This window comes from Thermobia domestica, chromosome 7 (genome assembly GCF_964235325.1).
Source record: "Thermobia domestica chromosome 7, izTheDome1.hap1.1, whole genome shotgun sequence".
Taxonomy (NCBI): domain Eukaryota; kingdom Metazoa; phylum Arthropoda; class Insecta; order Zygentoma; family Lepismatidae; genus Thermobia; species Thermobia domestica.
Window position 1 is genome coordinate 160393944 of NC_137460.1, and position 16342 is coordinate 160410285.

At 36.0% G+C, this 16342-nt stretch overlaps 1 protein-coding gene across 1 annotated transcript; it reads left to right on the forward strand.

Annotated features, from left to right (window-relative positions):
* The first annotated feature begins 462 nt into the window (after positions 1–462).
* Positions 463–16033, forward strand: LOC145689389 (uncharacterized). Its single transcript, XM_081763543.1, has 8 exons — positions 463–600; positions 4078–4239; positions 7046–7204; positions 9942–10537; positions 10785–10842; positions 12896–13027; positions 13791–14025; positions 15858–16033. The coding sequence occupies exons 1-8, from the start codon at positions 463–465 to the stop codon at positions 16031–16033; spliced, it is 1656 nt and encodes a 551-aa protein (XP_081619669.1).
* Positions 16034–16342: the final 309 nt, after the last annotated feature.

Genomic DNA, 16342 nt, shown 5'->3' on the forward strand with positions numbered 1-16342 from the left:
TAATAATAATAAACAATGTATATAATCTCAAAACAGAACTAAATTATTTATAAATATTTCTTAAAACGGAAAGGACAATCAAATAGCAGATATTTTCTGACATGCTAAAGTATATTGCTGTACCTTTAAGGTGAATCATGAAACCAACATGAAATTAACATTTGAGTCATCAGTCAAGCAGTTGTATTGTACAAAAAGTAGCTGTTATAACAAATGGTATAACGCAAAATCAAAAAGGTCACTAACGGATGTTGTAGATACTGGTAGACTTCTCTAGAAATAAGACTTAGCATAGGAGCGCAAATAAGATTCCGATAGTTTTTTTTTTTTTTAATTAACATGATCCATTGGATTGCATGACTTTTACTCGCGCAAGATATAAATCTAATTTGCGTTCCTAAGTTGTTCGAAAATGAACAAAATTTTCCTAACGTGTTATCACCTTTCTTTACAGATAGGAGAATGTATGAGTGTATAAGAATTCTTGTGTCTGTTCGTAGACAGATAGAGGAGTCTACCCGCACATTGTTAGCGGAAGGGAGAAGACTCCAGGATGCCGTACAAGGACCAGACGAAGGCAGAAGAAATGCCGAAGGCCAGGTTAGAATCCATTTAATGACTTAGCTGATTCACAGTATAATTAATTTTCGTCAGCTTATTTACAGAATAGTATCAGAAAAAAAATTAAAAACTTTCATCTACAAATATATCTACACATATGTTTTACAACTTGAAAAAAAATTACTGTGGCGTAACACACTACTAGCACTTCCTAGGGATGGTGTAGCAAGGGATTACGTCTTTGATAAATTTAACAAAGCCTGACAAATTAAGCAATATTTCGTAACTTTAAAAAAATGATGTTGGATGCCCGCACTACAGAGGTAATGGAAGTAATCTTTCTATATATAACAGGGTTCCCACTGACCCAAAAAATCAGGGAATATCAGGGAATTTGATTTTTGTTAGAGAAAATCAGGAAAATTATTGAGAAGTTCTTTAATGTGGGACAAATTATTGAAAAGGTAGGTTGTCATGATTTGTGGTTAACTCTGAAATCAGTTGAGCTATAGCATCTTGAATGTCTTAATGTTTGGCGTGGGAGACCCGGGTTCGATCCCCAGTGGGAGCTCACGTGGTTCGGATTCCACGTTAATCAGTAGTTCGCGTCTCGTATAGCCTCGCTGCTGGAAGGGACGTTAAATTCAAAATCAACTCAACTCATACCCTTATAGCCGCTTCAAAACAAAATGATGTTCTCATTCGACCTGTTTATACATATATATGTGTTGTGCGCATAATCAAGCATAATTCATCGACACATATGCACTGACTTTAATGTTTTTGTTTGTTTGTTTGAAAGAGTATTCTTTCCCGGGTGTTCCACATAAATTTCATGAGGATCTAATCATATTCTTCGGAACTAGGTCATGAAACTTTTGAATGGCTGAGTTTTCGTACTATAATTGTGTGTACGATCGCGTATGAATTCGACATAGATGCACCTATTTTATTGATTTACTTTTTGGCTAAAAAAGTATGTTCTCATGGTTATTTTATATAAATTTTTATTAGGATTTGATGATAATCATCGGAGCTAAACCATGAAACTCCTCAATGGATAGTGTTAATATCGTAATTAATCGACTTCACTGTGAGCATGCTCACGCATAACTTCAGCACAGATGTACTGATTTTGATTATTCTTTTTTACTTTTAAAGAATATACTTTCTCACAGACTTCATATAAATCTTTTCATGATCTAATGACTCTTTGGAGTTGGACTGGTCAACTCCTTCACGGCTGATAGTGTTAGTACCGTGTGTATTTTCACGTGTAATTCCGTATCGCGTATACCGATTATATATATAGATAGCGTCAACTAATCCTTGAGAGAGTCCAAGCATGTTTGTGACGTCATCTATTGACTGATTGTGGTTTCATGGGACCTCTTTCTGAACTCTGGCAATCATTTCTCCCGTTCCTCTGACAATAATTAAATCATTCATTTATAGAGATAAATCATACATCTGTCTTCCCCTAAAAGAGTACATACAGTATAATAAAAATTTTACAATACGAGATGTATACCAATATTACGTGCCGTTTGCCCATGTTTTCAATTTTCGAGTTACATGTCAGCTCTGGTCGTTCAGATATGAGGCTCTGAACATTAGTATGTCATTCGCGAACATGTTCATGTTAGCACAAAATTTAAAGTTTGGTGTGCTCTTATGTATCGTAGAGTAATCGGTCCATTTTTTCTTTGCTGAGAACACGGTTACATGGGCAGCTTACTATGACATGTTGCATGAGCACCTACTCTCTCAGATGATGGAACTGAAGGCCAAACATAACCTTCCAACACGATGGAGTACCTCCTCATTGGTCTCGAGATGTTAGGAACTTTTTGAAATGACGTTTCCCTGAGAGACGGATTGTGGTGGTCAAGGTTAGTGCCTACGAAACCCCTGTTCCAGATCTTGCCGCACTTCGTACACAGATTGTTGCGAAAACTTAACTGACTTGTTGATGCTGCTATGTTGCAGCATATATGGATAGAGCTTGAATATCGTCTCGATATCCTGAAGGCAAATAGATTGGCACGTGTAGAAGTAGTGTAATTGGTAATAAAACTCTGTAGAGATGTATAAAGGTAACCAAGGAAGTTCTGTCGCTTTTTCACTCACCACCTTCAAACCGATATGTCACCTAAAATGTACCTGCAAGATCAAAAATAATCCCCATCAGCATCGACGACTTTCTGCTAACTATCTGGAAGGCCATGGATCCATCGCTGTAGAATTTGGTGGATCTTGAAGCGAAGAAGATACCAAGTGCATTTTGCACCTCTACTAGGGATTTGAACTGGCGTTCTCTGAGGGATTGTCCAAGGAATGGAACAGGTGATAATCGGACGGTGCAATGTTCGAGGAATATGGTGGATACAATAGTATTTCCCATCCAAGGCGCAGAATGGTGTCCCGGGTCATCCTAGCCACGTGAGGCTTAGCGTTGTCCTGTAACAAGAGGATCCCTTTGCGATTCAGAAGTGCTGGCTCCAGAGTTTTGAGTTTTTCTTGAACACGGCTCAACTGCTGACAGTACTCAGTTACATTGATCTCTGACCAGCTAGTAGCAGTTGCCGGTGCACGATGCCGCGAGCAGTCCACTAAACACACAAGAAGACCTTCTGGTGCAGTGCTGATTTCGGCTGTTTTGGAACCGGTTCATAGGATGCTAACCAATAATGACGGCGCCGTGGAGCTTTGTATAGGACCCACTTTTCATCACATGTCAACACCCTGCACAGAAATTTTTCCTTCCTCAGACTTGACAGTAAAGAAACAAGTGTCTGCTCGTGTTGCTGTCTGGCAAGGAGTCAAATCATATGGGACCCATCGACCCAACTTGCAGTGCCTTCCAAGTTGAAGGAGGAGCTGCCGAATGGTTTCTCCACTCACACTGATTTGTGGTCCCAGTTCCTCACATGTCTGACCACTGTTCGCCTCAATTGCTGTCTAAAGATCTTCATATTGTACACGTGTTGGTGTTCCGGCCCGTGGTGTGTCTTCGAGTGTTTCGCCACCGTCCTTAAACTTGTTAAACCACCGCTGCACTGTCCGCGTAGTCACGACACCCTCACTAAAGGCCTGACATATCTTCCGCTCCGCTGCAGCGACGTTTGACCCTAATTTGAACTCGTACAGCATACAAGCCCTTATGACGCACTGTGGAGGTTCCATGTTCACTCTGTTCTCACGCAAGTTCACGATGTAAGTGAACTGCCACAACCAGGTAGTATGTTGGATATACCCACACCAATAACTGACCTTTGCCTTATCTCCATTGACATTCAACTCATGTTGTGAGGGCCATGGAACACAGACCTGCACGAAAAGCGACAGAACTTTCTTGGTTACTTTTATAGAACATATTGCAGAAAACCGCATGTCTCTATCTCGTATAGTTTACGAGCTATGTTTCATTGTAATGGTAGAGAACTTTGTGGACACTCCATATTATATACTTTATAAACAAAAAGCTTTACATTGTGTATTTATTTCTTTTTTCAGATCGACGAGTTCGTCAACCGTGGAATGGACTTGGAGCAGAGATTGGCCACAGAAGAGGAATATCTGATGGAAACTATAAGAAGAGCGAGGATTGATATCAGTTCCTGTGTTCTGGATCTCCAGCTTGCTACTGTAAGTTGTCGCAGAACCAGTGAACACGAGGTCAGTATACTTGAATTGTTCAACATTGTATAATATTGTTGCATTAGAAATTAGTCTTTTTATCTGGATAATAACCTCATGTTTCTCATCATAAAAGATAAATATATGTGATTTAATGACAGTAATAAGGTGAAATGTAGAAAGCGATATTTTAACTTTCTTTAGAATTGCTTTATCTGGTCATTTTTTTTTTTTGTGTGTGTGTGTGTGTGTGTGTGTGTGTGTTTGTGTGGCGATTATTACAATAGTTAAACATATATAAACTTAACTATTGTGATGTTCTTAAAATAAATTAATACCATATTAAGAATTAAAACATCAATTAGAATCGTCAAATAGATTTTCGTAATACATTTTTTATTATTTTTAATAAATGATACATACTATTCAATTTGTCTGCTTGAGGTCCTTCGTGGCTAAGCGGTTAGCGTACGCACCTTTGGCGTGGGAGACCCTTGTTCGGTTCCCGGCGGGAGCTCATGTGGTTCGGATTCCACGTTAATCAGTAGGTCCCGTCTCATATAACCTCGCTGCTGAAAGAAACGTTAAACTCAAAATCAACTCAACTCAACTTGTCTGCGTAAATCGATTCTTAATCTGAAGACCTAAAATTTCCCTGATATCCGTATTATACATATACACGTAACTTAATTCATGACTCCATTAATTTGGATACTCTTTCTGTGAGATTTTGTTGCCTATCACAACGTTTCTATTGCCTTGGTAGCTTGTAAATTTTGATACGAAAATAAATGAAATTTTGTTTAATATTTAGAAATGATTTCTTTCATATGAACCAATTATTAAAAAATACATGTCTTTGCTTATTCAATTTAGAATGGATTATTATTATTATTTTCATTATTATTATTATTATTATTATTATTATTATTATTATTATTATTATTATTATTATTATTATTATTATTATTATTATTATTATAGAAAATTAAACTAAATTTACGTCCCATGATTATGCCCTTTAGGCTAAAGGAAACGGATCATTAGTGAAACTGAATGAATATGAGAAAACTGGTGGAATGAAAATGCGGAAGAACATTATGAAACTCTACAAACACGATGCTGTCTATCATAAATTCACACAGTCTGTGATCGTCTCACCAGAGGTGAGCGTTCTATCAGTGAGCTCTAGAATATTTAATTACTATTCAAAATATTTAAAAATTCGTGTACGAGTATAGCAGAAAAATAGATGAATTCTTTCTCTTATATATTTGAACATAGGCACTTTCTCTTAAAACAAACTTGTTAAATTTCTTCAATGTTGCCACTTGTATTTCTTTCTTCTACGTTACCTTAAAGATTAATTAATATATATTTTTATTTATTTATTTATTTATAATTGTAAAAATATTAATAAAATAAAAAAATGAAATGAAATATTTGAGTTTTACGTCTCACGATATGCCGGCTAGGCTAAAGGAGAAGGTGATGATGAGAAATGAATAAAAATGGTGTAATGAAGAAAGTGGGAGGAAATGGGAGAACCCCAATGAAACTCATCCACACGGGAGTTGGGATCAAACCCGGGATCCCAAGCACCAGAAATGAACGCTCTACCACTGAGCCACCGCGGCCCCACAAATAAAATAAAATTTATAGATGTTTATACAGAGGTAATTATATGATAAGTTTCATTGTCACAGGTTTTTAAAATTTATTTTAAGTTACTTACTCGCATTTTTAAAATATCCAAGTACTTTATTAGGGATGTAAGTGATTGGTACGGCTAAGGTTTAATATTACGAGATGCGCCTATAAAGGTACTCAAACTTAAGCAAGGGAGGCCCAAGTTCGATTCCCGCCGGGAGCTCATGTGGTTCGGATTCCACGTTAATCAGTAGGTCTCGTCTCATATAACCTCGCTGCTGGAAGGATCGTTAAACTCAAAATCAACTCAATTGAACCTAAAAAAAAATAAGTAAAATAACACTGGAAATACTTTTGTCTAAGATTTTTTATTAGTGCCTGTTTAAACCAGTTTTGTGCAATTTGTATTTGAGTAAACGTTCGACAAATGCACATAGTGTGATGTCGTTGTACAAAAGTTTTGAACGTCAGGTTTGATCGCCCACCACAATGTACTTCAGAAAGGTGTTGTCCTGTACTGCAGTAGCCACCGAATCCTCATATTATTCTTTCTTATTGGCTTTTTTTTTTCTTACTGTTCTGTTAAAAAATCAGAGACATTTGCAAAACAAACACCATCTTCCTCATTTTCAGGTCCTTCCTTAAAATTAACCAAAACTTTTCTTTGTTTATCTCGAACATGGTTGACAATTGCTGTGGAATTATATGTTTATCAAATTTCAACGATATTTCTCCATATTTACCTCATTTCTTGACGTTCAATGGAGTTGTGACCTAGTATCATCCACAACACTTTTGTATCTACATCTGCAACGTTTCAATAAAATATTTATCCAATTTGTAACAAAGCATAATGTTAGAATATTGCTCTATTTCGTTACACGTGTTTCGTACGATGACTTCACACTACATACATTTGTCACAGGCATATCCAGATACAGACTGCATCAAACTAACAGGAAGCTTAGACAAAGGTGTTTCCAGTGTTGTTATACTATGGTAATATTTTAAAGGGAGGCAGCTGTATTTGTTAAAGTTTATAGGGATACCTCGTACTTAAATCTTAAATAAATACAGATTAACTTTAAAAAAATGAGTATACACTTTGAGTAGACTTAACGCTGTAGAATTTTAAATATATATATATATATATTTACATTATTATTAATTTTCTACGTTATTATTATTATTTTAGGAGGATAGTTCAACGGAGAGTTTCCACTCAATTGATTACCTGGATATGACGATAGAAAACAATAACCCGGATTTGACAGAAGACTCACTGGAGGAAGGGATCACTGGAGACAGACGGTACTCTAGTAGTAGTACCGGTAGCTGGATTACTGTTTCTGAGGTATGTCTGCATCAGTTTCTACTACTTTAGTACCTTGTAATTTTTATCTTAACATTTACGAAAATAAATGTAGCTTTATATGAACGAATTATCAGACTTCCATACTATGCTGTGCATAAATGTCGGAGTCTTATACAACAGTTCTTTCCGTCCGTCTGTCGAAAGATATCAGAACAAAAACGGTAAGAGATATCAAGAAGCAATTTTTCCCGATCATTTTAGCGTCCCAAGAATAGGTTCTATCACCTCCCTTAACTATTCGTTCAAACCGGAGGAGGTTCAAATTAACCATTTCCTGTTTCAACGTTGGTTGCCATACAACAAAAATGGTAATGAACAGCAACAAGAGGTTTTCTGTAATCGATCATCGTCTTAAGAGAACATACCGTCACAACCTACAACACTCTACCAAAACCACAAGTGGTTGAAATTTACAAGTACTTCCGGTTTTAATACGACTCTCCATAGAACAAAAACAGCAAGAGATAGCAAATAATGGCTTTTTAATATGGATGGAGGAACAGGTCTTATCTTTGATCTTATTCCTCTGTTGGAACCAGTAGTTATAGAGGTACTACTTCAAGTTAAAGTATTAAATTTGTATAATTTGGAAGTCTACCGTAGTTTCACACGAAACTTGTTTGTTTAATAATATTTCGTTTATTTAATACAGTGGACCACAGTTCACGACTCCCTCTATTAGTCCACATATCGGTTCACGAATGATATTTCGGGCTATGAACACACATTTGTATCCATGCTATCAGTAGTGCTTTCAAGCATTTGTCATACACATTATTTGTCAGGGTGTTGTGTCCAAAAATTTCTTTGCATTTTTTTGTATTATTTTAGTCTTCATTATATCTAATTTAGGATAATTAAGAATATTTTCATTTATATCCTTCATCACAAAAAAAAAACGCTTAAAAAGATAAAAACAAAAACACATTTCTGTGGCCAGAACAGATCAATTGTGTATATTTACATTAATTTAAATGGCAAAAATAATTTTAGCTCTTAAACAGCTTACGAAACGGATTAAATTCAGGACGCAAGGGTTCACTGTATTTAATATGAATATTATTTCTTATTCAAACATTTTATTTATTATATTCTGTATAGTTGTTAAATATATTTTTCCAGTGGTATACGCAGTATAAAATCAACGGGGAGAAGGGGGCTTCAAGGACTTTATTTCATATACTTTCAGGACTAGCGTGATTTCTATATACAGGATGTTTCAAAACAACACCGACAACTCTTAGGAGGTGATTCCTGACACCAAAATAAGACAAAAATATAGACTAATCTGGATGAACAAATGCTCCCTTTTGGAGTTATAAGCTGCCGAAAACGTGAAAAGAATGAACTTTAAAGATCTATAGCTCTAAAACTATTGGTCCTACCGTAGTAAGATCAAGACTTCACCTAGGAACTAATATGTGCGCTATTCAAAAATACATGTTTCAGAATCCAAAGGTACTCACGCAACTATTTTTATAGAGGGAGTTTAGCTACCGGCATATAATTTGAAGTGCTCACCAACTACCTCTATAAAAATTGTTGCAGAAGTACCGCACGATTCTGAAACTTGGATATTTGGGTAGAGCACATACTAGTTTCTAAATGAAGTCTTGACCCGATAGAGCTTTGAAGTGTTTTTTTTTTTTTTTTTTTTTTTTTTTTTTCACGTTTTCGGCAGCTTATAACTGCGAAAGGAAGCACTTGTGCAACCAGCTTGATATATACTTTTTGTCTTATTTTGGTGTCAGGAATCACCTCCCAAACACTGTCGGTGTTGTTTTGAAATAGCCTGTATATAGGGTGCGCAAAACAACACCATCAACGTTCATAAAGTGATACAGTATATCATTTGACGCTTTTACGTATTAAAAAACGTGAAATATACTGTGGCATATCACATCTCAGCGTACGTTATTTCTCAACACGAGTAACCACGGAGCTGGCGTTCCCTAATACGTCAGATGTCCCGCTTACGCATTCCGTATTTACTGTTGTCAAAGCTTACCTTTTCCCTACGTAGACTCACCTTTTAAGTCACAGTATATCTAAAAATTCTGGTGGTAGCATGTCTGGGATTTATGTTATGAGGGAATCCCTTGCACACACATTGTACATTACTAGAATAATGTATTTTGGATGCATATGCATAACTTCCTTTACACTGGTATGAACCACCACTCCACGGTCTCTCGTGTTCGAAATAACGAGTGTTGCAATATAGCTTTTCCATACTTTTGGGCAGCTTTAGCTGTAAAACTAAGACTTTTCTCCATAGGTCCATATGAATTTTCTTTTGTCTCGGGAATCACCTCCCAAACGTTGTAAGTGTTGTTTATTGAAACACTATATATATATATATATATGAAGGAAAAAGTTCGAGGTTTAACCCCCCTCCTGAGCAAGATATTACGGAAAAATTAAAATTTACTATCTATGTTGGAAGTACATGTTTTTCGGTTTTGATATAGTATCGTCAGACATTTGGGGAGTCACTTGAATTACGAGGTTCTAACCTCCGAAAAAATCACATCGGAAGCCGATGCCCAAACCATGCTCAAGCTATCAGGCTGGTAACAGCTCATGGGCTGAGGCGATTTCTCATAATTGCGCTCCAACTAGGTTTCTCAAGAATTGCTAATGTGTTTAAAGTAATGTATTGTTGATGGTTGTCCATTTTATGTGACTTACCTCTGTTTTTCTTTCTTTGATTTAGCACTCATATGACAACAGTAGTGATGAGAGCTTCTGTTCTATACTTGACACTTCGACCTCAGTCATGTCATTGCATTCGCAGCCAGTGTCTGTACCATGGCTGAGAATGTTGTATGGCTATTCATCATACACCATCTTTGCCATTATCAACATGTCTGAGGCCCAGCGTGTCAGCGGTCTCAAGATTTTGTTGATAATGACCACTCCAGAGACTTCGGTCCTTGGAGTGTCCTTATCTTACCTAATAAGTTCTGAGAGGATTCGAATTGGAATGCCATGGCAAATCGTGGACTTGCCCGATTACGATCTCAGTGGCATTCCTCGAGAAGACTCTCCTATGACTAACTTCTTCAGAAGTGTGTATTGCTTGTGGCGAATCCTCCAGTTCCAGAGGTGGGGAACCCCAGCAATTGCACTTCCAGAAGTAGAGGTTCAACTAGGTGAAGCTGAGGTTGAAGTGCAAGTGGAAGAAGAGGAAGGATCACACTCTAATGGCAGCCACAGAGAGGAAGAAGCCAGTGATGAAGAGAGGAGGCCTAAGGATGAAGAGAGGAAGCGTGTGTATGGCCCAGTTGTTCGACCGCCTCCCCGTTCCAGGTAATACTTCAAAGTCTTATTTATTCATATATATTATTTCTGAAAATGGTTGTGGGTTATGCACTTTTAGCGACCGTAGTATTTCTCATGCCCAGCTTGTTAGAGACCCGAGAATTATATTAATGGACTTAATAAGACTCAAAAACTTAATTGAAATTATTTACAATAAATTAATTTATTTTATTATTTGTTAGTGCACTAAATTGAATTTATGTTCACACGAATTCTAATTTCTTTTTTATCTTAGTTTATCTAGATTCCAAAGGATAAGAAGCTTAATCTTCCGGCGGAGACAAAGCGGAACGGTAAGACAATAAAATAGAAATTAATTTATAATCAGTAGTTTCTTATTTATTTTATTTTTTATTTATTTATATTTATGAAATTTATAAATTTATTTTTTTTTCTATTTGTACTAACGCTAAGTGTAAAAATTCTGACAAAAGGTATAAATTGTGAGTGTGAAGATATTAAGATATAACTTCTGAAGAAACTAAACTGACGCTCACAGTTCTAACTATTCGTTAATGCCGAAAAATTCAATACAAGCCGCCATCTTCTTCAGCGTATAATGGATCATTGCATCAAGAGAACCAGGACCCAAATATTCTTTGCAGATTGAAAAGTTTGAAGCAAATCATATATATTATTTCAAGCTATCAGGGAAAATGATGTTATCAGCTGAGCTTTATTAGTTAATACAAACTATTTACTGAACTAATTGGTTTTATTTTTATTTTTCACCATATTACCAGCAAGCATAACTCCACAGGTAAAAACAAAAAAAATCACAATACAGATGAAACCCCAATAATTAATTGAAACAGAAACATTTATGTATTATGAATTACCATATTTGCTACAAGCTATGTAATGTTAGATGTAAGCTTAACCATATCTGAAATATATATTTATTTTAATTATGTGATGGAAACCATAAAATGTGATTGAAAAGAGCAATGTGTGTTTATGTAAATAAATAAGCTTCTGAAGAAAATGGAGGTTCCCATTGAAAATTTCGGTATTGACAACTGGTATTTAGACGCATTCCGGAGTTTAATTTAATAGTTGGTTAGGATATAGTTTAACTCAGTTTTTTTTCCTTCGCTGCTACCTCTGAAAAGGAAGAAGTGAAATTGTCATCCATACTTATAGTTCGATCTTCTATTACAGAAATAAAGCGAAATCCACTAATCAATTGTACCTTAACCCAATTCTAGAATACTCTTAGCGTTTAATGAAAAAAAAAAAAAAAAAATGTTCACAGATGAGAAATACACCAATCGATAGAACAAAATGATATGTGCGACTGTAAAAGGTCATGCGTAGTTTTTGAGAAAATGGAGGGAAAAAGTAATTAATTTATAAACTTAAATAATTTATCCTGTACGAGAGCTTATTGAGGTAAAACGTTAAAGTAATCTTTCATTAAGCTTTTCATTAAGACATAGATTCTTAATGAGATATAGCCCGAAATTATCATGAACTCTTAATTTTTTTATTTTTATTTAACTAATATATTGTCCAAAAATAAGGCATTGGCGCAAATCCCCTCAATCTTGGAGTTGGAGGGAATGTCCCCCCAATAATCCGATTTGAAATGTGTATTTTTGGGGGTGAGGAGAAGAAATATGATATTATTTGTGTCCGACTGCTACAAAGGAAAGAGAGATTAAATTGATGTTCCTTGCTGTATAATATACAACAGGTTCACCTCGGAAATCAGATTCATCTACCGTAATATGAGTCTCTGTCTCCCCCCACCCCACCCTTCCAGAATAAGCCTCAAATTGCCCGCCTCCCAATGTTGAAGACACTTGTGCTCCCTTGATCCTCCACAGCATTATTTTTCTACTTCATAACTATTTTGAACATCGCTTAAAAAAAGGAACGGTATTACCCGTCCCCCCCCCCCCCCTCCAATGTTGAAGACAGATTTGCGCCGATGGATAAGACATACATAAATCGATAGATCCCTTGGAAATGAACGAAATAATATGCTTTAAGCTAAATTCTTATGCTTAGTTTTTGGGAAAATCGAAAAAAAGGAAGATACTAACTTTTGTGGCGCTAAGAAATGTGTCGTTCTTTACCAATAATAAATGACTGTTTTTAATATGCTGGAAGAAATAATACTACACATGTGGCAAAATTCACTTGAAGTAGGAGATTGTACTTATTGTTGACACAGCACTGTTTACGCATATACTGCTGAATTCCTAGCTGTTAATGCTGTTTATATGCAACTAGAGATATTACGTAGGAAATAAAAGTACAGGGGTATTGTTACAAGTAAGATGAGTCATTGATGAAACAGATTTGGACTGGAACTAAAATAACTTGATTTATATTTCGTAGGAGGAAGCAACACGAAAACGGACCACTCCACCACCAACTGAGGAACGAAGTCATCCCACCTCTCCTCCTGAGACCTCGCAGATGGATCGTGAGACGATGGTCAAAGAAGTTTTCGTGGAGGAGATCAAGGAGGTAAACTGATTTATTATTTATTTATTGATTGATTGATTCCAATGATACTAATAACAGTATTAGATTGAAGTCATGCAAAAGCTTATTTTAATATTTAGTTTGCAAAACTCGCCGATGTTGAGATAAGCCTAGAATTAAAGTCGATGTTTAGAATACTCGGATGTTGCTTTCTTTTTAACCCAACAATCGGCACGTGTATAATACCCTTGGTGTAACCACGTTTTTACCAGTGCGTTGCATCCCATTCTTCTAAAGGCTTTCCTACAAGAAGTTATTCTCAGAGGTGAGATACGAGTTTCAGCAAGGAGGTAGTTTCTTTTATCTGTAGTTACGTTGTTTATTAAACTGAATGCCTTAACTCTCAGCAATAACTTTAATTATTTTTCTTGCCTCCTTGATGATTTGATGAATTTCTGCTTTAGGAAAACCTTGACTATCTACAAACACTTGAAAATTATTTAATGTGGTGTTAATCATCTCTTTGAAAGCTGGAAAGGAAAGGAAAATAAATATATTAGATTCTCAAGAACAATACTAATTTTTTCTTTTTCATAAGTGCTCCTCTATTAGGTGGAGAGGTGATTTTAACAACCAGTTCGGGCGAATCAGTGCGAACTAGCTGAATGACATCACTGATACTGATTTTTTTTTCCGAAACGCAAGTAGCTTAGAATTATCATTATATATAGTTTTCTATATGAAATTTCAAGAATAATAAATAATGCTTCTCTATTCTCATTAAATTTCTATTGTTTTATTATAGCACGAACGGCAACAGGAACCAAGACCGAGAAAACAGCGACAAGAGGTGACCGAGAGGTCACCGCGAGAAGTCAATGATGATAATCTGAGGGAACACCCAGTTCAGGAGCCGCCGTATCCATATCCCATATCTTGGCGAAGTAGACTTCTCTGTGTAATCAGTTGTGCAGCTAGATGCGTTGTCGCCCCGTTTTCGGCTTGTTTGGGCTATGAAGTGGACCCGTGCGACAATTGGTGTAAGTTATTTTCATATTTTAATCTGTACAAATTAGTGTTATCACCATAAGAGTTATGATCATTAATCTTTATGAGTTAATCTTTTATGTACCAGTATACAAATGTTTACTTGGTTACACGGTGAAACCATCTTATAGCACTGATTACTGATGTTATCCATTGAACTGAAATGCAACTAATTCATACCTAGTCCAGTAGATTGCAACTTTTTGTGGTAAACAAGTCTAGTTGTCTATATTCATTTATTTCAAATTATATAAATATATTTTAATCATTTAAGTTTTCTCTTGGTGAACGTGACTTCCTTCGAAATTGCAAAAGAACTTTTCGTGTTTACTGACACGTAACATCGTGACCCATCTGTCAATAGAGATCAAGCAACCTACTTCTTCCACCCTCCATTTTTTTGTTGACACAATGTTGTATGTATCAAAATTCGAAATTGTCTTGATCATAGCGATAAGTAAATGGCAGTTTTCCTCGTTTAATAGTCGCAGTTGGATTTTCGCATTAAAAAAAAAAAATATAAAATAAAATAAAATAAAATAAATAAATACAAAAAGTGCTACTATTACGCAAGTGAACACGGTAGTTTGATTATGAACGTTTAGGTCATTAGCGAAGCCATGACTATTTATATGTCGGTCTTACTCGACTTTTGCCCGAATATCACCTATTTTTTGTGTGATTGGATGCCTACTGTGAGGAGCGTCTTGGATATAAAAATTTCCACAAAGAAAGTGACTGTTATCTTATCTTGCCCGTAAACAGCAGAAATTTCTTAACAGGTCTGTGCAATATTTACACCTTTACTGAAATAAAATTGGAAAATGTAGCGCAGTTTTGCGGGAAGTTCACTTATCTTCACGGTGCAATACCTTACGTCTAACTAACTTCATGGCCTATGGAACCCGCAGGGTCAATGCCGCGTTCACAAGCCAACTAGATCCAGCTTCTGTTTTGTATTCCTATTTCTGCGAGATCCATTTTAATATTGCCCTCCTATCTGCGCCTAGGTCTTCCTAATGGTCATTTCCCGATTGATCTTCCAGTCAAGTCTTTGAAAGCGTTCCTACTTTCTTCCAGCCTGGCTACATGACCTGTCCACCTGACCCTCTTAGATTTGATGACCCTAACAATTTTTGGTAAACCGCATAAATTATGTAGTTCCTCGTTATGAAGTTTCCGTCATTCCGCTTTCACGTTCCTCTTCGGTCCGAATATTCGTCTCAGGATCTTGTCCTCAAATATTTTCAATATATGTTCTTCCCTCAGAGTAAGCGACCATACAGCATGACAGGCATGATTATCGTTTTATATATTTTAAGCTTCAAATTCCTCGACAGAATTCGCTACGACAAGAGATTTTGAGCTGAATAATAAATAAATATAGATTTTGAACTGAATAAGTACGAATTCCCAACTTTTAGTCTACATTTAATTTCTTCGTGAATATGGTTTCCGTCTATTAATATTGATCCTAGATATTTGAAAGTATCCTCTTACGTCTATTTGTAAGAATCCCATCACTTATACATCTACTAGCTTCAACTGTGAAATGACCTTAGGCCGGACACGCTGCGACTTATATACCCAGAGACTTGAGACACTAGGCCCATTTCGTACGCGAAAAGCCTACTGTATTAGAGATACCTTATATAATACTGTGTTCAACGTGTAACCTCCCTCTAAATATCATTAGTCCCCATGAGTACTAATAGTTCCCAGATGAACCCAAGTACAAAAACTGAAATTAGAAATAATGCTATTTAAATTGTATCAAATATAATAATTCAAATCCTCATTATTTTTATATTTTTGTTCATTTTAGATCAACGAGAGGAAAGAAGAAGAAGGTGGGAAAGACAATTTGGAAACAGGGATCTTCCTCCCAACTTACTTCATCTCCGCCATGAATCTCAGTGTGGCCGCTGCTTCAAGTTTTATTTTTGCCCCTGCTGCTGCTGCATTCCTTGGTGCGACGATGAGCGAGAGTGCTTCCTCTAAAGAGGAATTGAGGTAAAAAGATAAGAATATCTAAACATAATATATCTTTCATTTTATCAATTCGCTTTAATGTCCTTATCTGTATTATGTATTTGTAAGTCTTCGATATTTCTCTTTGACGTCTGTGTCTCGGATTTTCTGTATTACTTGTCTGCAGTTATGATTTCGGGTAATTTGACGGACTCTCAACTCGGCGACTTTTAATTCATCTTTTTCAATCCTTTAGGTTGTCATTTTGCGGAAGGGTTAAGTATTATGTTAAGAAGATTAAATTCCAACTACCTATCGTTTTACCTCAGAATATTCCAT